This window comes from Carassius carassius, chromosome 9, assembly GCF_963082965.1.
Source record: "Carassius carassius chromosome 9, fCarCar2.1, whole genome shotgun sequence".
Lineage (NCBI taxonomy): Eukaryota > Metazoa > Chordata > Actinopteri > Cypriniformes > Cyprinidae > Carassius > Carassius carassius.
Genome location: NC_081763.1, coordinates 12927708 through 12950119, shown reverse-complemented (window position 1 = coordinate 12950119; position 22412 = coordinate 12927708). Strand labels below are relative to the sequence as shown.

At 39.1% G+C, this 22412-nt stretch overlaps 1 protein-coding gene across 2 annotated transcripts; it reads right to left on the bottom strand.

Moving 5' to 3' along the window:
* Window positions 1-3084: 3084 nt before the first annotated feature.
* On the bottom strand, window positions 3085-20700 carry LOC132148970 (ceramide synthase-like). 2 transcript variants are annotated; one of them, XM_059557812.1, is made up of 8 exons: window positions 20540-20700; window positions 19721-19890; window positions 12171-12328; window positions 10201-10284; window positions 7483-7705; window positions 5093-5188; window positions 4604-4713; window positions 3085-3828 (listed from the first exon to the last, which is right to left on the bottom strand). In XM_059557812.1, the coding sequence occupies exons 3-8, from the start codon at window positions 12293-12295 to the stop codon at window positions 3588-3590; spliced, it is 879 nt and encodes a 292-aa protein (XP_059413795.1). In that variant the 5' UTR covers window positions 12296-12328; window positions 19721-19890; window positions 20540-20700; the 3' UTR covers window positions 3085-3587. The 2 variants fall into 2 exon arrangements, with proteins under 2 accessions (XP_059413795.1, XP_059413796.1); XM_059557813.1 differs by having other exon boundaries at window positions 19721-19887; window positions 20540-20657.
* Between the last annotated feature and the right edge of the window lie 1712 nt (window positions 20701-22412).

Sequence of the window (22412 nt, the reverse complement as noted above, 5' to 3'; positions counted from 1 at the left end):
TTTTAGCCAATCACTAGTGATCTACAGACACACGTGATGATTCATGAGCAATAACGGATCTAATTTTAAATTTATGAACTGTATGAGTGATCATAATGCCTAAATATATGTTACATGGTAAAGAGAGGGAGAGTGTTTTAACACTCAAAACGTGAATCACACCTGTTGAGGGAAAGATGACACCAAGACTCTAATATTACTGCAACTCCTAAAATAGAGCACAGTTAAATTATTTAATTTATTATAACAATCTATTTATAATCTCTAAACGATCTTGTCTTTTATCTTTTAAACAATACAGATTGGTATATCTTCTTAGTTTTGACGGTGCAAATGTAATGTTCTACAATATGAACTTCACAAAAGACTATAGCCCCTATTAGGGCGGTATTGTTTCTCATGTGGACCGCTGTGAAAATAAATTTACATACCACCTCAGTGATAAACTCATGGATTCGGATGGCGATTATTATTGTTGTTGTTGTTAATTTTCATACAGTATTTATAAATGAATGACAACACAGTTTTGACTGTTATATGTGTGCGTAAACAAGTGTGAAATACCTAATTACGTTGCTTTTTCCTATCACTTATATTGGACACTTATGCATTTAAATTCTGACTGTTGACATTGAAAATGATGCATGTGTTTTTTCGAGGGTATCGGTAAATCAATTGTAAATCAATCAAATGTTTTGACGGTGACTGCTTGCATAACCTATTTTAATCATATTCGGTAATTGTCTTTAATGTATGTGCCACCATTTGATCCATGGGAAATTTATCTAACGTAATTATTTATTATTTAGTTTTAAGGAGTTAGAATGGCTCTTAACGTCTTTGACTGACATGTTGTATCACATTATTTTTTAGTTAAAGTTTTGGGCGGTTTTTTGTTGGAGTGGGCGGGTTTTTGTGAGCTTTTGGGCTGGAAATCGTCCATCCAATCTGGCAACACTGTCTCCCAGACATTCGAACCAGACGCTCCTTCACGATGTGAGAAGAGATTCAGCCTGCTGGAAAACGTGTTAGAATGTATCCATAAATCTAGATTTAGTTTTATTAGTCGGGTAATGGAAATGCACTACAACTTAAAAGCATCTTTGGTGTTTCTTTTACCGGGAATTGGTCATTCTGTGAACTGATGTATGAATATATTATGCGGAATTAAGGTTTGATAGAGTTAATTTATATTAAACTTCAATACATTATCATCATTATGGTGAGAACACGGTGACGACGTGACCATCTGAGTTTACTTCTCTTTTTACAACACCTCTAACAAAACGTTATTCTCTGATTGGCTAAACAAGAGAGAGCAACTCTTTTGATCTGTGGTTTTACACATAGACAGAGCCTCGGTTGCAGAGACGAGTGTGAGATCTAAAGACACGTTTCTCTCTTTTTTTTTTTTTTTTTGTAAAAACTATCGGTTGATGAGGCATTGTTACTGCACTTTTAACATAACTAAGACAAGAATTTGGGAATAAAGAAACCTTAAGTAATTGGCATTGTGTTTCAATATACTAAAGAAACGCATACAGGCAAATTTCATTGAACTAATTATCATTTCCTCTCTCACACAATCAGCAAGTAGCAAAGAAACTTTGTTTCAGTGTAAAAGAAGGTCACACAAAGCATCAGAGCACAGCAGGAGAGAGCAAGAGTATATATCAGCTGAGAAAACCAGAATTACAGAACAGTCTTCAGACAACTAGATAAACAGAAGCCTACACAGAAGAACATTTAGATGTGAAGTCATATCTACATTCAGACTTGGCCAAGTAAATACATAAATTAAAAGAATAAGTTCACAATAAGCATAATTACAGTCAGAAGAGTCGTCATTCCTAGCTCAAAATATAATTTTTAACCTATGCCCAAACCAGTACACTTTGCTATAGTTGAAAATACTTGCCCTTATCCATGGCCAGCACTGGGCAGTCCCTTTGAGCGTTGATGACCCAGTGTAAAACAATCCAGCAGTACTTTGTGTAAAGAGCATGTTGAAAGCATTACTTTTAAGGCTACATGGATGCCTTTTGGCATACGGGCTAACTGTAAAGCAGCAAAACAAAAATGTTCTAGTGCATAACAGAAACATGACTAATCTATAAGACTCCAATTATAGTGGTCCAGAACTAAATCCGAGACGTTGATCTAAAATGATCTATGCAGTGCTTTTAAAAGTATTACAGTTTCTCACAGACTTGGATGTGTTTAGCATCCCTCCTTGTGAGAATTCAGTGCAAGATTCACTTCTAGAATCCACCTTGTGCGCCATCCTCTCACCTCCTCCCCTAATAATACTGTTTAACATCAGACTGGCATCCCTGTTTGAGAGCATAGCAGAAGCATCAGGCCTAAGGGAGGTATGTGCTGACACGGTTATACCAACGACACTTTTACCATAAAAGTGAGGACTAATTGGTGACAAAACACATCAACATTGGACCTCCTATATATCCAGACAGAAACAAAGTCTGACTACTTGAGGAGAAGCAGTTAAGAAAGATCTCGTCTGTGTGGAGAAAGAACACGGTTGTTACCCATTCAATGTGCAGATTACAATCAGTGAATCCATATTGTGGTGTTGGTCTACTAAGAGGTTAGCGAGGGCTATAATGCTGGCATTCTCCTCACATAAAACTGTATGAAATGTAAAAACCGATTGGCTCAGGTTCATCTGAGAGCCTTGGCAGCTCTGTCCCTTCCCCCTCCGTCCAGTGTCTCGATCTTAAAAGGATTGGAGTACTGCAGCAGAGATATGTGAATGCATTACCTCATTACCTCGAAGACTCCCCTTCTACTTTATAAGTGCTGATTCACTAACTAACTGGTTGCAGCCACAGCCATCTTGTTTTCAGCTGCCATGAAAACCAGGAAAGTGAAAAAACAGAGAGATGGACAGCTGCACCACCCACAGTGAGGATTCGAGGGGTTGTTCTGAACCCAACAGCTTCGGTTTTATTGAAGTGAGCGGTTTTGTTTCAAACTAGTCCTCCCATAATTAGGAATAGAACCGAATAAATAAATAATAAACAGAATCTACAAAAATCTAAAATCCATTTGGAATTCAACGTAAATATTATTAAAAGCGTATGTACAAATCAACAGACATTTCTGCTTCCTTTTTCGTATCCTCTCTGTAACTGTAACAAACACAGAGAGAGAAATTCACAGAGAGGAGAACAGGAGGCATCTATCAGTCCTTCCATACATCACGAATTAGAAATACTGTTCCCGTTGCATCCACATCAGTTCCTTTTTCTGAAGCTTACGACCATGGTAATCTACAAATGAGGCACTAACCCTGTAAAGCAGCAGACATACTGCTCCAACACAGAGGACATGCATGTTAGGAAGAAAACTATCAGTTTGGTTTGGTCTGCAGTCTTATTTTTCTTCTCAAAGAGAGGATGGTGGTGGATAGTGAGGGTACAGACCTTCAGTTTTTTTTTACTTGCTAACCCACAGCGCTTGATCTAAGGTAGATCCATCCATTGTAATAAGATGATCTGCCTTCAGTCTCCTGTTTGGTCTAAACCCAACTACCTTGTACCTACATCTCTATCTCTACTCCTCTCTCAGTGCGAGTCAGTCTCTCTGGGGATGTATCCGTTGGCAGGGGGCAGGACTGAGGTTTTTGGTTCAGAGTCTGTGGTGCTAGGGGTCGCTTTGTGCTGTGAGGCTCCAGTGAAGAGACGGAAGGCACGCTTGCAGATGAGGGAAAACCAGTAGACCTGTGGGGCCATGAGCAAAGCTGCACCTGCGTTACACTGCCAGGGCACAGACAGCGGCACCATGTAGAAGGGGATGGATGCATACCTGTGATATGAGCACAAACAAAAATATGCATAGAGTCAGCATAAAGTAAATGAGTAAAAAGAGATATTTGGTATAATCCTAGAAGGAAAGTCATTTCCCTCAACAGCCATATTTGCAATAGGGTAAGATAGGACCAACCCCTATCTACTTGAATGGGGAAATCTAGAAATCCCAATAAAACAATGCACATTTCAGGTTGGTCCAGCCAATGCACATGTGCAATCCCAAGGATGCGTCTCTGGACTGTTTTTATGTAACACACAGCAGTAATGCAAAGTTTTTACCAACTGGCACATGGCTCTCTTATTTAGGACGGGACTCCTTTCACAAGAAGGATAATTATAACAATAACAATTACTATAAAGTTTGCCACTAAAGATCACACTCAGCAAATTGAACTAGCACCACAATTGTTGAGTCTAAGGATGCTCAAATTTCCAATCTTATGAACAATACATCAAGATTGCCCTTTTTAAATTAGAACATGCCATCCAGTGTAAGGTTTGTCCTGGTATTACAATGATGCAAAATAACACAGCTCGTGATCTCTGGTGGAGATTACAATCATTCAAGAGGATTATACTGTATGTCTCATATTAAAATCAAATCCTGGGTTGAGACTGAGTGAGAAATATGATGTTCATGTTATGATTCATTAAGAATCCATGTTAATATCAGAGGCATTGTGACTCAGTGGAGAAGAGACTACATGAGCAATAGAAATAAAAGACACGATAAAAGATTGAACGACTGAGAGGGTTAAAGTGATCGTTACCTGCCGTAGGCGTAGTAGAGGTAGGGGAAGAGGAGAACTCTACAGATGAAGAAAGTGACCAGCATAAGAGCTCCATTGACTTTATGTAGGAGAGTGTGCTGTTGCTTAAACTGAGTAAAGGAAACAAACGAGAGAGCCAGGAGTAGAGAAAGAGAGTGTTTAACAGATAGAAAAATATTAATAGGCAGAGCAATGAACCCTCATGAACCCAATATTCCCCACTACACATTTAACACTGATGCGTTGAAAAAGACTTGTAACAAGAAAGAGTTGTTACAGTACAAAAGTCTGTGAAAGATCATTGTCAATCAATTAGAGGTTTTATGATTAGTTAGAAAATTAGGTAGAAATTTCCCATACATTTCCAAGAAAATAAATGGTGCAAAAATCTGCTTAACTAAGTTGTTAAAAAAAAAGATGCAGTCACTAAACAAAAGAAAGACTGAGGGAGTTGGAATGACTGTGTGAATGTGTGTTTGTGTTTAGTACCTGGATGAGTATTTTTCCCAGACAGACAGACGGAGTGCTGAGTTCTGCCAGGAACATCACACCCTGGAAATAATCCCCTTTGCCCCGTCTCCAGAACTATGAAAAGAGAGGAAAAGAAAAGAAAATAGGGAAGGGAAAGGAAGAGAAGGGGAAGGGGAAAAGGACAGTAGGAGAAAAGGGATGGGTGGGAAAGAAAGAGGAATTGGAAAAATATATATAAAATATAAACAGAAATAGAAAGCAGCAGAAGAGCAACAGGAAAATGGAAATGGAAGGTTATGGGAAATCAAAGGGATAGAAGAGAGAGAAAAATAGATGGAAGGAAAGGACAACAGGAAAGAAAAGAAAAAGGAAGGGAAGAGGAAAGGTATATATAGGAATAAAAAATTAAAATGGAAGAGGAATGGGAAAGCAAAAGGGAGAGTGGAATGAGAAAAGTAAATGGGAAACAGAAAGTAAGAGAAGATGAAAAATGAAAGAAATAAACGGAACGGAATTGAAGGGAGAGGAAAAGGTAAGAAATGGAAAAGGAAAGCAGAGGGAGGTGAAAGAGAAAGGAGAGAAGGGGGTTGATGGAAAAAAAAGGAAAGGGATGAGGAAAGGGAAATAAAAGGAAAATGAGCAAAAAAAGAAAAGAAAAAGTCATACTTTTGTCGATGTAGGAAAGCTTAGAGTGGTTTTATGGAGGAAAGTGCTGTAGAGGCTCTCTGTCTTATCAGGCCTGAACACTCATTGGCAGTTAAGTGCAGCTAATGCCAGGGTGCTTGCTTGCTGAACGGCTGCCGACAGCAACAGTCTCCATGGATACAGATAGAGAGTGATGGAGAGCATAATTACAGGGTGAAAGTACACAGGCCCGTTCAGGACAAGTTTGACTCAGCCACACTTCAAGCCACCCACAGATCATGATCCCGTCAAATCACTCTTAACCCTCTGGGCTTCTTCGTAAATGGGTCACACTTAGCTTCCTCCCGCCTGAAAACGGGCGAAGCCTTAAAATTGTACTTTACTTTTTCCCAGGATAACCAATCAAATATATTTTTGTTCTATAATGTTTTCTGATTATTATTTAGAATTTTTTATGATACTTTGAATTAATTATATAATTTTTATGAGCTATTTTTTCCATTAGAATTAATATATCATTTTTTATTTTATATTTATTAAAAAAAAAAATTTCAATAAATGCAGCATTTCACATCAAAATAGAGTGCCAGCCTAAAAAAAAAAAAGTTCCAGGAGAAGAACTTCATCTAGCGGCTTTAAAAAATAGCCACTTTTGTGTAATGTCCTGTACCAGCCTGTAGGCTGCCTATAGCTTCCTATATATCCTATATAGAAAGGCTTTTTGATTCCTTTTGTTGTTTTAGACATGATTTCTCTATCTTATTCGTTTTTTTATTTAGATATACATTTAGATATTCTAAAAGATGATTACTTTATTTTCTTAACAAAAATGTTTAGATAAGTATCAGGTTTTGCATTATGATTACAATCAAACTATAGCATTTGGTTAGAAAGGGAACACAATGTGTGTGTGTGTGAGTGAATGTGTGTGTGTGAGTGAATGTGTGTGTGTGTGTGTGTGTGTCTGTGTGTGTTGCATTTGAGCGAGAGTCTCTTTTTGTATTTTTTATTTATTTATTTTTGCATATTCTCAAAATTTGCTGTTGCAGTCTTACCAGTCTCTCTCTTTCTCTCTCTCTCTCTCTCTCTCTCTCTCTGTGTGTGTTTGCGTCTGTGTGCATTTGAGCAAGTTTTTTTTTTTTCATTTATTGATTTTATGTGGAATATTCTACAAATTTGCTGTTGCAGTCGCCAGTTTATCTGTGTATGTGTGTGTGTGTGTGTGTGTGTGTGTGTGTGGGGGGGGGGGGGTCTTATTTGCACTCTTGATGTTCTAGAGTGTCACCCCTTCATTGCTGTACACTTTTTTTCAGCACAGTTGCTGATCTGTAGCTTGTACCACCAAAAGTTTCTCTGAGTTTTCCTATTTTTTCGTATTTCCCATTCTTTTCCTATGTTGCCCGTTTTTGGGCGGGAGGAAGCTAAGTGTGACTTTTTTTTTTACGACCCTTTAACATATCAGAATCATCTCCTTGATTTTTTTGTGTGTTCATATAGGTAATACAACAAAAGTCACCAAGTTTCATCCCCATCCGATGAAGCAAAAAAATTAAACATTTCAAAACGTTCAAGTTTTCGCCCGTTTTCGGGCGAAGAAGCCCAGAGGGTTAAACAGTCATGAAGCCCAAGCCATGTTACTACACGCTCTCATGGGCCTCCAGAATCAGATTTCAGTTAAGATGTACTTTATTATGTCTGTGTTTGTGCAAAAGAGAAAAAGAATGAAACGTTTAGTAATGTCACTCAACCCTCATTCCACTCACCACAGAGACAGGGAAACAGACAGTAACCATCACGACATGGTGCAAGACCATAAGGACCTCTCGCCGCAGATAGCCGCTGAGGGCTGACCTCATCGATTTGGCCTTGCTCTCCTCCTCATGGTCTTTGACCTGAAGTTTGTACCAGTAGCACAAGAACATGGCATAGATGTCATAGACGAAGTAGGGGACAGCAAAGAGGATATAGCTGCTGGTAAGCCAATGCCTGGACAGAGGGAGGATAAAGAGAGAGAAGGAATAAAAAGAACAATAGTTAGAAACCCTGAGATGATTTTATTAGGGTTACTTTGCAACAATTAGCCTTGTTTATATACAGTACTGTGCAAAAGTCTCTTTAAACATTGTTTTTTTTGGGGGGGGTCAAAAAATACTAATGGCCTAAGACTTTTGCACAGTACTGGACTGTAATATATAAATTACCATAACATTTTCCATTATTGTTTTCAGTCATTATTAAATATTTATATATATTATATTATATTATAACCTGTGCAGATCTAATTCACTTTTAATGACTTTTCCAAATCAGTTTTAAAATCCTTTGAGAACCAAAACAAGTCCAAGGTGTTCACTAATACTGGAGGTTACAGGCAAGTCTGATAAATGTGTCATTTTGTGCACATGTTAGACAAGCATTCATATACTGTAGGTTTAGAACAACAACATGAGAGGAAGTAAACGATTGGGGTGACATATTCCCTTAAAATTTGACTAGCAAATCAATTATTATCTACGTGGCGTGATTTGTGAGGATAAATGTGCGTCTATTTCTGAAAATAAAGCACACACTACCCTCCACAGGTTTGGTGTCAGTAAAAGATATCAATACTTTTATTTATCAAAGATGCATTAAATTGATCAGTTACAGTAAAGAATTTTACTTTGTTATAAAATCTCGGTTTTAAAATAAATGCTGTTCTTGTTATAAATGCTGAACTTTTGAACTATTAATCAATAAACCTGAAAAAAAATCTATCACAGTTTCAAAAAAACAATAAGCAGTGCAGCTATTTTTAAAACTAATATATATGAAAAATACCCCATTATTTTGTTCACCCTCAACCCATCCTAGGTGTAGATGACTTTTTTCTTTCAGACAAATACAATCAGAGTTATATTTAAAAGTGTCCTGGCTCTTTATAATGGCAGTAAATGGGTGTTATTTTTCAACAGACCAGTGTTTTGTTTTGCTCTCTCATTAAATTTAAAAAAATGTAACTATAAGCTACAATTTCAATTTGTTTATAGTGAAATTACTCAAACATATGTTTTTGTGTACTCTGATAAGAATTGTTATTGACTGCATTTCCCAAAAGTATTAATGGTTTAATTAAAAGTTAATTTTGGGAAAAGCAGACCTATTTGAATGAGTGAAAACTCTCTGTGATTGATTGGTTATGTCTTGCAGCATTTCCGAGTGCTAAGCAGGAAAATAGTTAACAGGTTATTCGTCCAATTCAGTGCATACTGTACGCATAAAATTTCTTGTTAAATGAACAAAATCACAGGTAAAAAAACAAACAGTAGTATCTATATTTTTTCTTTGAGTATCCATACTTCAGTATGGATACGCCCATCTCTAGGCTGCTCCTACTTTCGTCACTTCTCACTGAAGCTTATGCTACGCCTATGTCATCAGCTGGAACGGTGTTTTATTGTGAATGCGCATACAACAGTTAGCAGAAGCTAGAGATCAATGTTTATAAAGTTTTAAACATGGATCTAGCATTTGACTTGGCCCTTGTCTAATTCCCAGCCCTCTGCACCTTGACTGATGCATTTACTACAGATACAGAGAGTAACTGAGCTTACCTGGTTTAAATCATTTATAAAACATGGGGCTGGTTTTACAGACAGGGCTTAGATTAAACCAGGATTAAGCCATAGTTCAATTAGGACATTAAAGTAGTTTTTAGAAACTTGCCATAGAAAAAAAAAAACTTTACTGGTGTGTATCTTGAGACAAGTCAATGACACTTACAATATTTTAAGATATATCAGTGCAAAGCGATTTCAGGTAAAACAAATCAGAAATGCACTTTAGTCTGGGACTAGGTTTAAGCCTAGTCTTTGAAACCAGGGGATGATTGTTCTGACCTATCTGAGCTGCTGTTCTTAATTCACCTGTGTGCCTTTGGGTTAAGCCAAAATTTAACAAGATATACAATTCGATTAGGTGAGGAAAATCATTTTCCACAATCCTCCTAATGGGTTTCACAGGGTGTGAAGACGCAGCTTTCAAGCATTAAATGAAACCGCTGACTAAAGCGGTCATAAAAAGTCCCGTCAAGTTTTTCCACAGTATTTTGCCAGTCTACTCTCCTTCGCTCCTTGTCCCCCGAGCTTGGTGCGCCACAGTGGATTTACAGAGAGGCTCGCAACCTAATTAGTTTTTAATTAGATTACAGAGACATAAGGTGCACATTGGAGGAAAAGCACATTCTTAGAAACACTCAAGAGTGAAGGGAATACTTTCACACTCCTTTACATCTGGGAACAATTCCATAGAGAACGAGAGAATTCTCAGCTATATATGCAAACACAACAAGTGAAAGAGGTGAGAGAGACACATGCACATATGAAAACAAACAAACACTAAGTAAAATTAAACAGAAAGCCCTACATAAACAATCAATCTAAATTGCCAAAAAAAAAATGTTCATTGTTATATTTTGCCACCTATCTTCATCTGATACTCACTGGTCTTCAATACTGTCTTTACAAGAACAGGCGATGATGTACCCAGCAGAGGATGCCATAATGGCCTGAACGGAGGACACCAGTCTAATTAAGGGTGAGAGAAAAAACATGCATGAAAGACAGCAAGGAGACCAAAACAGACTGCAAAAACCCTAAGACAGGAGATATTTGAAACCATTAATAGCAGATATTGATGACACCAGTTAAAGGAAGGGTTTAAGCAGGATATTACATTGTAGCTTTCCTAGCAAAGCAGAAAAACACAGCAGCACATCAGATATGCACTGCAACCAAATGCAACCCTACATGCAACTTCTTTGCTCAGAAGATTTTTATCAGACACATTTCACGCAAACAAGATAAAAATCTTTGCCATAAACTTACAGCAACATATTTAGTAACAGACCGATGAATCATATATATATATATATATATATATATATATATATATATATATATATATATATATATATATATGTATATGTGTGTGTGTGTGTAGATATATATATATATATATATATATATATATATATATATATATATATATATGTGTGTGTGTGTGTGTGTGTGTGTGTGTAGTGTATATAAGTAAAAGAAAGTAAATAAGTTTTTATCTCAGCAAGTGCTCATTTTATGAATGCATATTTTAATTTTATGCATATTACATATATATCATTCAAAGTCACATTGACTGATGCAGTTAGGGCTGGGCGATATATCGAATATTAGCGATAACATCGGAATAATTTTGACGACGATGTACAATTTGAATATATCGGGAATATCGAATATTTCAAATTCAAGCATACTTTCCCAAAAGAACGCGCCGAATGTCCAAAAAAGGAACCTGTAACTGCTGACTGCTCTACGCCCCTCTACTACGAGAGCTGTAATGATAGCGGTTGCCAGATAACAAGAGTTTAAATCTCCGAATCAGAGCTCCACTGTTACAAGGATTCATTTTCTGCCCGGTGTTTGCTTATTTTAAGCAATCTGGTAACCATGCGCACGTGCTCACTCCTCATTGCAGAAGAGCCGCTGACGATAATCTGAAAACACTAACAAGCTGGAATTGAGCGATCTAATGAAAGCGTCGTTCAGCCGGTCTGTGTTCTGTCGTGAGATCTCAACTGTATTGTTTGCGTTTGTGATCGCAAAATAAATGCACTTACTCGACCGCTGATGTTTGAATAGAGAAACATAGGCTATGGCCATTTGGAATTACTATTGGGGAATTTCACTGATATGTTTACCAGTTTCCATAATATAGACAGAGAGAATGCAAAAGTCTTTGGTATTCATTTATATATATTTATATATAAGAAATAGCTATGTGCTTCAGCAACTAGCTCCCCATCTAAGAGGGTTTTTAGTGTCAGTAGGACCATAGTTTCATGCCACAGAGCTTCTCTTAAAACCACAGACAGTTGACAGACTTGTGTTCTTAGCTTAAAAACGTGTTAAAAAAAATTAAATAAAATACTTATCCCAGTTGCATAGTTTAAATTGTGAATTGCATGCACTAAAAAGAAGAATGCACTTTCTGTAACTGTTACTTAATTTGCACTGCTTCAGTTAAATATAGGCCTACATTACATTTTATAGTATTCATTTAATAAAAAGCAGTAAGTGATCTCTTGGTCTAGATTTTTTAACTGCTTAAATTAGCTGTTTAATCTAAATAGTTTTTTTTTTTAATGGGCAAAAGAAAATCATGTTTTATTTTTTATTATTTAAATGCAAATGCAAACATATCGAGATATATATCGAATATCGTAAAAATTGACAATATCGAGATATTTTTTTTTGTATATCGCCCAGCCCTAGATGCAGTTCAACAACTGGTTTGTCAATTATCCTTTTTAATTGAACCTTAATAAACACACAAAAAGAGCACAGTAAACAAAACCAGGTAGCTTGAGCCTGACAGCATCTTTTAACACATCTCACTTTATCTTCCCTTTATTTACCTGGATGAGACGATGACAGCATCCTTCTCGCTCCATTTGATCCCAGGAGCATGTTTCAGGAATCGCTTGGACAGCAGGAACAGGCCTGGGAAGAATATGGAGCCAGCTGCAAGGATGCTCAGCATAATCTCAAGCAATGTTGCTCAACGTCACTGTGTCTAAAGAGGATAAATGTAATGTTTTGTTTTAAATGGCATCTTAAAAAGTCAATATATTTTTAATAATAGAATGTATATAAAAACAACTTTGCCATTCATGAAAACTCAAACTTGAAAAACGATTTGAATAGACAAGCAAGCAATAAAAGTATTTCAATTCATAATAAGATCTTGTATAGTTAGTGGCAGACATGCTTGATCATAAGCATTGCATTCACATCTCGCTGATTCTCAACAAAATCTGTTCACTGAAAAAAAGTTAAGAGAAGGGCAAGGCAAAGGCAGAAGGATGAAACAAATGGGGAGAGTTAAGAAGCAAAATTGGACCACTGTGGCAGGGGGGGCGTGGTTTAGCGAAGTCTGCAGCGGGAGAGAGAATCAGGAGACCAGCGGTAAGTGAGTGGTTTGGGCGAAAATTATCATCACCTGTTTCTGGTTCTAGTAATTGGCGTGGAGAGAGTATAAAACGCCAGGAGAGTCGGAAGCAAGCGAGAGAGAGACGGACTGCTGACGCGAAGCCGGAAACGAAACCGGAAAGAGTAAATCGGAAGTGCCGTGACAATGTGCCAGAACAGAAGTCACCATTTGGTGTTTGCAAAGTTTAAGTTATTTTCTGTTCAATAAATACGTCAGCAGTCCTGCCGACCCCTTTGTCCTCTTCCTTGCCCACACGAACTTACTACAACCACAAAATCCACATTAGCACTCGACCAACAAGACATATCACACTGTGCCAGATTACACAAATACATGAACTTAAAGTTCCACTAAACTCACAAGCCATATTCAAATGACTACAAAGATATGCATTGTGATAGCATGGCACAGACCTTCATTGGTCTCATAATTAGTGTTCCTGTAGCTCAATTGGAAGAGCATTGCGCTACCAAGCGTAAGGTTGGGGGTTCGATTCCCCGGGAACACATGATAGGTAAAAATTGATAGCCTGAATGCACTGTAAGTCGCCTTGGATAAAGCTTCTGCTAAAAAAAATTACTTTGTTCTTAAATTATTCTGGACAGCTGCCATATTTATATTCAAGCAGAAGAAGCTGGGATGTTTGGGAAGGGGGTGTCCATATGAAAACAGCCATGGAAAGGATTAGAAAGCAAGAGCTTTAGAAAGATTACAGCAGGGAAAGGGAAGGGAGCAAGACAAGGGGAGACCATGAAGAAAGAAGGTGTGTGTGGGTTGGGGGGGGGGGGGGTAGTGAGGGTAATCATGTGGGAGGAGGTGAAAGGCAGTGTATTATTCCTCTTATTGCTACAGTGGGACTATTAGCGTGTCTGGAGCAATCCAATCACAAAAGCTGCAAAAAAAGTTTCCATCCAAATCTGAACACACACCACAACAAAACCAAGAAGTGCATTACAGACGTGACAGCCAATGTGTTAGTTATTCATTATTCTGAAGCTTGTTAGAATGAAGCAGTTCATGCAGCATGCCAATAATTCAAGAGAATTCTGTTACGAAAACACATCACAGACATGAAACGTGATGCGCTTGGGTTTCAAACGAACTGTAATCTTGCTTAGGCTATATTATAAAACCGTCCGCTGATCCTTACAGTCATGGCCAGTTTTGGCAGTGACATAAATTCTGTGGTGTTCATTTCCATTGTTTCTAGATTATTGTGTAGAGTGATCATATGCATTTTAAATAATTGCTAAAAGCTTCATTGGCCAAAAAAAAAAAAAACTTTTCACATAAAAATAAAAAAACTCCTGAGGAATCATGTCTCCAGTGGTACAGAGCTTGCTCAGGAACAGCAGCAGGTTTGTGTGAGAGCATCTGCACACACCGTGAGGACAAGACTTTTGGACAACGGCCTGATGTCAAGAAGGGGAGCAAATAAACCACTTCACTCCAAGAAAAATGTCAAAGACAGACTGAAATTCTGCAGGAAGTACAATGATTCCAAGATGGGGCCGCACATGGCTGCTTCAGTGCTTGGCTCTCCAGTGTTTGTACTGTTTTTGTTCGTTTTTCCTGTTTTTTGTTTAACAAACACGATCAGTTTCACCAGGGATGAACTGCTGAACATTCGGCAGAACACACCACATGATATTTTTCCGGATTTCTATTATACAGACGTTTGGACTTCCGGTTGGAGCGGCGCCATGTGAAGACGTAAAGTTATCGAGCTCTCCACAACCAGCTTTAAATTTCTTTTATTTTGCTCTTATTTTATATATTAGTGTGCTAAAGCTGCCCTGGTGTGTTAATAAGAGTGTACCAGTGTTAATCCAGTTGGGCTATTTTTGAAGGAAAATGAATAAGGGCCGGAGTAACCGCAGAGATGCAGAATCGACTGCCAGTCAAAATGCTAATGCTAGCGCCGAACTCCACGCGACATCAAAGAAAGACACAACTTCAGCTAGTGACAACTGCGTGGTTCTTCAAGCAATTAATTCACTTAAAGAGGACTTGATTGCAAAAATAGAAGAGAAGCCTGCTGCCCAATCAGCTGAACTCTGCAGCCAAGTAGATCAGCTCCGAACAGAGTTACGCAGCGCCGTGGATGCTGTTAATGCCAGGCTGGAAGCAGCGGAGGCGCGGGTGAATGGGTTGGAGTCTGCGATGAACGGCTACTCGGACTCCACTACTACTCTTGAGAAGGAGCTTATGGCTATGAAAAAGGAGTTGGCCGTATTGAGAGAACGGAGTGAAGATCTGGAGGCGAGGTCACGCCCCAGATTAACAAAATTCTGGGCTGACATTTTCAGAACGTTTTCATTTATTTGTAACAAAGATCTTGATCCCAATCCTCTGACTTCCATCTTTGGGGTAGTGCCGGAAGAATTGCAGCTAACAACCAATCAGATAGAGCTCATAGCTTTCTCCACATTATTGGCTAGACGCCTGATTCTTCTCAACTGGAAAAAGGCATTGCCACCATCTTACAAACGCTGGGTTACTGAGGTGATGTCGTGTCTTAAACTTGAGCATCTTAAATACACTATCCGAGGTACCTCTGCAAAGTTTTATGGGGTCTGGCAGCCCTTTTTATCTTATTTGAATCTTCATTGGCCAGTATAGTATAATCAGTACTATGTGTATCCCCCCCCCCCCCTCTTTTTTTTTTTTTTTGCTGCAGGGGTGTGTATGTTGATGTGTGAATAAGTATGTAGATCCAGAATTAATGTTGTTCATGGTTCTGTGTATTGTGTTTGTGGAAAACAGAAAAATCAATAAAAATATTTGTATAATACAGACGTTTTACTGAACATTGTTATCGGAGGAGCAGCGGTGCTGATCAAGCGCTTCAGGACGCGCAGGCGGGGAAAGCGAGCGGGAGCGCTCGTCAGACTCAGGAAGCGCGGATTTCGAACGCCGTTGCCTAGCATCCATCTCGCAAATCTCCGCTCTCTACCCAACAAAACGGACGAACTCCTTCTGCTCTCTCGGACAAATAAGGATTTCTCTCACTCTGCTGCTCTGTGTTTCACGGAAACCTGGCTGAATGACGCCATACCGGACAGCGCGCTCTATCTGCCAGGCTTTCAGCTGTTCAGAGCGGACCGCGAAGTAGAATCAACGGGGAAATCGCGCGGCGGCGGGACATGCTTTTACATCAATGAACGGTGGTGTACAGATGTAACTGTATTAAAGAAGATGTGCTGTCCTGATCTAGAAACGCAGTTTATCAACTGCAAGCCATTCTATTCGCCGCGGGAGTTTCACTCGTTCATTCTGGTTAGTGTTTACATTCCTCCTCAAGCCCATGTGAGCTCAGCTTTACAGAAACTCGCTGATCAGATCACAGACACAGAACAACAACACCCGGACTCTGTTTTAATCATTCTTGGGGACTTTAATAAAGCCAATCTCTCCCGTGAACTGCCAAAATACAGACAGCATGTTACCTGTCCCACCAGAGACAGTTATATACTGGATCACTGTTACACCACAATAAAGGATGCATATCACTCTGTTTCACGAGCAGCTTTGGGACGTTCTGATCACTGTCTGGTTCATTTTATACCGACCTACAAGCAGAAACTTAAATCTGCTAAACCTGTAGTAAAGACTGTGAAGAGATGGACCAGCGAAACAGAGCAGGACTTACAATCTTGTTTTGACATCATAGACTGGAGCGTTTTTGAAGCTGCTACCACTGATCTGGACGAACTCACAGAGACTGTAACATCCTATATTAGTTTCTGTGAGGATATATGCATTCCTACCAGGACTTATTTAACATTCAACAATGATAAGCCATGGTTTACAGTAAAACTCAAGATACCTTCGTCAGGCCAAAGAGGATGCCTACAGAAATGGGGACAGGGTCTTGTAAAATCAGGCCAGGAACACACTGAACAAAGAGATTAGAGCGGCTAAAAAGACCTATGCTTAAAAGTTGGAAGACCAGTTTACTTCCAACGACTCTACTTCAGTTTGGAGAGGACTGAGAGCCATCACAAACTAAAAGACACCATCCCCTTGCACTGAGGCTAAACGACTTGCTAACGACCTGAATGAGTTTTATTGTAGATTTGAAACCCCCAACACCCACTCTGACCATCTCCCTACACAACCATTAACACCTCCTGCAATCCCCTTCTCCATACCTCCTGCTCTTCAAATCTGTGAAGATGATGTGCGCCAGGTCTTCAAGAAAAACAAAAAAAGAAAAGCACCAGGCCCAGATGGCGTTACACCAGCCTGTCTGAAAATCTGTGCTGACCAGCTGGCCCCCATCTTTTCACAGATCTTCAACAGATCTCTGGAGTTGTGTGAAGTGCCTTCCTGCTTCAAACGCTCCACCATAATCCCCATTCCAAAGAAACCCAAGATCACAGGACTTAACGACTACAGACCTGTGGCTTTAACGTCTGTCGTCATGAAGTCGTTTGAAAAACTGGTTCTGGCTTATCTGAAGGACATCACTGGACCCTTACTAGACCCCCTGCAGTTTGCGTACCGAGCAAACAGGTCCGTGGATGATGCAATCAACATGGGATTGCACTTCATCCTGCAACATCTGGACAAAACAGGGACTTATGTGAGGATCCTGTTTGTGGACTTTAGTTCGGCTTTCAACACCATCATCCCAACAACCCTCCAGACCAAACTGACCCTGCTCTCTGTTCCTTGCTCTATCTGTCAGTGGATCACCAGCTTTCTGACAGATAGGCAACAGTTAGTGAGACTGGGGAAATTCATGTCAAACAGCTGCTCCACCAACACAGGTGCCCCTCAGGGATGTGTTCTCTCCCCTCTGCTCTTCTCCCTGTACACCAACGACTGCACCTCTAAAGACCCCTCTGTCAAGCTCCTGAAGTTTGCAGACGACACTACAGTCATCGGCCTCATCCAGGACGGTGACGAGTCTGCTTACAGACAAGAGGTTGAGCAGCTGGCTGTCTGGTGCAGTCTTAACAACCTGGAGCTGAACACGCTCAAAACAGTGGAGATGATTGTGGACTTTAGGAGAAACCCCCCTGCACTTTCCCCACTCACCATCATGAACAGCACTGTGGCTGCAGTGGAGTCATTCAGATTCCTGGGAACCACCATCTCTCAGGAACTGAAGTGGGACAATCACATTGGCTCCATTGTGAAAAAAGCCCAACAAAGGTTGTACTTCCTTCGCCAGCTGAGGAAGTTTAACCTGCCACAGGAGCTGCTGAAACAGTTCTACTCAGCCGTCATTGAGTCAGTCCTGTGTACTTCAATTACTGTCTGGTTCAGCTACAAAATCAGATATCAGAAGACTACAGAGAACTGTTCGGACTGCTGAAAGGATTATTGGTGCTCCCCTGCCCACCCTCCAAGAACTGTACACATCCAGAGTGAGGAAAAGGACTCAGAAAATCACTCTGGATCCCTCACATCCAAGTCACCCCATCTTTGAACTTTTGCCATCTGGCCGGTGCCTCAGAGCCGCAAATACAATTTTTTATTTTGTCTGTGTGTTGTTGTCTCTGTGTACTGGAAGCTTATGTCACTAAAACAAATTCCTTGTATGCGCAAGCATACTTGGCAATAAAGCTCTTTCTGATTCTGATTCTGATTGTACTGCAGAAGATTGGTGCAAAGTTATTTTCTCTGAAGCTCCCTTCTGACTGTTTAGGGCATCTGGAAAATCGATTGTTGGGAGAAGAAAAGGTGAATGCTGCCAAGAGTTCTGTGACATGCCAACAGTGAAGTATCCTGAAACAATCCATGTGTGGGGATGCTTTTCAACCAAAGGAGTGGGCTCTCTCATAATTCTGCCCAAAACACAGCCATGAATAAAGAATGGTATCAAAACGTCCTCCAAGAGCGACTTCTTCCAACGATCCATGCTGATGATCCATGCACCATGTCACAAAACAAGAGTGATAAAGAAGTGGCTCGAAGATCATTACAAATTTTGGATCTGTGACCAGCTAACTCCCCAGATCTCGGTCCCATAGAGAATCTGTGGTCAGTCCTCAAAAGGCGAGTGGTCAAGCAGAAGAACACAAATTGTGATCAACTCTGAAGAGTAATAAGGCAAGAATGGATCGCCATCAGTCAGGATTTGGCCTACAATCTAATATCCAGCATGCCAGAACGAACTGCAGAGGTTATAAACAACAAGGGTCAACACTGTAAATACTTACTTTTTTGCCAATAAAAGCCTTTAAAGCTTCTGATATGCTTATTATTGTTTTTCAGTATACCATAGAAATATGTGGAAAATCTACAAATACTGAAGCAGCAAAACACAATTTATGTCACTGCCAAACTTTTGGCCATGACTGTAGAAGGATTAGAAATATTAGATAAGTTTGAATGGGTTAGAAATGGCACATAGAAGGGAAGCTTGACTGAGCCTCAAGCATTCTGGGAGTTTAAGTTTGAATTTTGACAGTTGGATTTTGAATAGTCTTGGCTCATTTGAACATCCCGTCCGTGTATATTAAATCTATGGGATTTTTATCATTTTTAATCTTTTATGAAAACCGAAAGTCTGATCAGTTAGAAAAGATATAGCTCACTCAGTCAGATCAGTCTGAAGATCTGGGCTGAGTTTGTAGAGTTAAAGCTGTAGAAGTAAAAGAGTCAACGTTTTTAGTAAGAAGAATAATAAGTTTGAATAGCATTCCAGTAAGTTGGCTTTCTCAAGCCAACCTAATTAGCTACACTTCAACAAGGCCACCTTTGAATTAAGTGTTACCTAAATATGCGCAGAATATGAATTTCATTGCTGTAAGAATATTAATCTAAAAATGTGAAACCATGTCAAGCAGTTTTACATAATGTATAAAAACCCCGGAGTATTATAAAGTAAGTTAGAACTAAGTTACCCTGGATCTGAACAGGTTAAAACATTTATAAATGATGCTAGAGAAAAGCAGCAGGAGGACATGGTCATACTTGACAAGAGTAGAAGCCAAACAACAATGAAAGGCATATGTTTACATTAAAGTTGAGCAGCGTTGGTTATGGGGAAGGAAAATCCTGTCACTGTCTTCCAGAAATTGGATCACAAGGTCCAGGAGGCATCTGTGAGACGGTCCACATGATGTTGTCAATTTATCCTAAGCACTTGATCCCGGAAAGCAGCACAGGTTCTGGATTGCTCGCACCTGCTGGGAAAATAAACGTGTTAATACAGCAACCAAAAAGGTGACCAAGGACCGACAATAGCGTATCAGTACTGCAAAGTCTGTCCACATCCACACGTCCAGGATTCCTAACGTTAAATATTAGAGAACCAATCCGCATCGATCTGGTCTTCACAAAGCTCTTTACTCAAGCCTAGAAATGCTGCAGTGGTAAGACACGGCCACACTCAAACAAATGACTTGCAAATTACTTATTTAAATGGAAAAGTAGGCTAGCCGTGGCGGAGAGCGGATGCCTGCACCAGATGGATGGATGGAGGGAAGCAGGTATCCAGGCAACCACTTTGGTCCTCGGTTCTGCCTTTCCGACCCCCTCACTAGGATTAGACAAAACAAGTGGGGGCCGGGGAAGGCAGGGAGGATGGATGGCTCAAATTTGACTACAAAACATGTGCAAATGCTGAACCAAATGCCGAGAGTTATCTAAATAATGGCGTTATGCTGTATGCAAAGTAGAGGAAGAGAGTCACGCTAGCTTTCAGGCTAGCGCTGTGCTAACATGACTCGCAGCCTCGCTGAGCGGTTAAATACAGCCGCTGTCTTTTCAAATAACCTTTACCTGTTATCACCGGATAAATAAGTAAATATTACAAGGAAAGACGGTTTAACTTACTGGTCATAGCTCTCGGTTCAGAAATCACGTCTTTTCGACGAGACCCAGTCCTAAATGTGTTGTTGACGAGAATTAATTTTACTTTTAAATCTGCACCGCGACTCTTAGTAACTAACTGCTGATTGGACGAACGTGAAGGACTCGACAGATTTGCCCTTCACTGATTGGTTTAAGGTTTGATTGATAGTAAAGGTGACCAATGGCGAGTAAAAACAAAGTGACCTGATAGCAAGAGACCGCTTTTACCATGTATGGTCCGACGTCTTTTTTGTCATCTTTCATTGTCTCAATAGTCCGTGCTAAACATACAGAATTATTAAGATTTTCTTAAATAAAGCGTATTATTTGCCCAGTAAACGTAGGCAGAGAGTAAGTTTGTTTGCAGATTTTTAGAAAACGGAGGAAATATGAACAGCGAATAGAGTTTAAAGTCACCATGAATTGAAAATAGACAGTTCTTGTGCTTTTATGAAATGTTGCGTTGTTTATATCCATATGCCCTCATAATCTTTAAACAAAATTATTTAATAACTTAAATAAATGCATTACATACATAACTGTTGCTAAAAGCTTTAGTCCCTGACGTGACAGAATGATGTTGTGCAACAAAAAATTAGTGTCAGATCATGCTTTACATAATAGCTGTTAGTATATTGTGATTTTTTTATATGCAATATTCCTATTATCAGACATGAGAGGAAAAGATTAATGCTATGTTCTCACGAGTAAGCGTGCATGTGGCAAGTTTAATATAATTGTTGATAAATACCGGTGTGTGATTGGTAAATTTTACTATATACATCAGGCCCCAGGAGCCAAAAAAAAATCCATAAAATATATTTAATAGAAGTGCTATTTTTGAGCACAAAGAAACCATGTTTTTAATGACCGTAATGATTTCTTGGTTTGGTGCTTGTGTTTTACAACATTGCACAAAGAAATGGGTCACCTTTCCTACTTAACCTCAACCAGTTCATAATGATAACTCTGTCTTTGCACTGTATGAGGACCAGAGTGGTTAGCTGTCACTGTATGCACAGAGGGCCCTGGTGTTCATCCTCATTTAACAGTCTCAATAATCTGTATTATAAAATATACATCTGCAGCTGTCATTAGATGTGATCCACTGAATTTTACTATGAAGATAGTCCACAAAATAAATACTTTTTACACGTGGGGTAAGAATACATTTGTTGTATGTTTAAAACACATTATGTGAAAACTTAGGATCTCATGCAATTTAGTGTACATGTTTCAGTTTTTTTATGATTTTAGCTGCACAATCTCTCTTATATCAGTGCAGGCGATCCCTGCAATCTGTATCAGCTACTGTTTTGTGTCTGGAAGGCAATACGCATATGGAAATTGTATGCAAAAGCAGTCAAAAAAAAGTATACTAGGTTCCATTTATGTTTGGGGACTTGAGAACATGGAAAATAAAGCTTGAGCATGTACTTACAATCAAATGAACCTTGTGTAGATTCTGATGTACATATGATGTTACAAATCTGAATGAAACAAAGCCTTTCATACATGTGGCCCTCAGTTATTAGGATTTGATTTATTGTAGGAGTCTAGTCCTTTGTGACCAATTTTGTATATTTAAGATTGTCATGCGAATTAGAAATAACCCATGAATGATAGTACTTACAGTATATTTATAGTCATTAATAGATAATGTAAATATTGAGTTCCTTTACTAAAATAACCAAAGTCAAGATTAGAAGTTTTTGTTTTTTAAGGAAACTTTTAAATCACATAACTTTAAATACATGATGAAACAAAGTAGTGAGCGTTCAGCAAAAGCGACAGTCTGACGTTTTGTCAGATATGACATTTTGATGAAACACAACGGAGTGAAATCAAAGAAAGA

Bases quoted from the DNA above. Each gene is read 5' to 3' on its own strand.
- LOC132148970 (XM_059557812.1), bottom strand. From the start codon at position 12,295: ATGCTGAGCATCCTTGCAGCTGGCTCCATATTCTTCCCAGGCCTGTTC. The intron at 4,714-5,092 runs GTACTAAACACA...TCCTTTACTCAG, and splicing joins TGGGAAAAATACTCATCCAG to TTTAAGCAACAGCACACTCT. The intron at 3,829-4,603 runs GTAACGATCACT...CTCATATCACAG, and splicing joins CTCTACTACGCCTACGGCAG to GTATGCATCCATCCCCTTCT.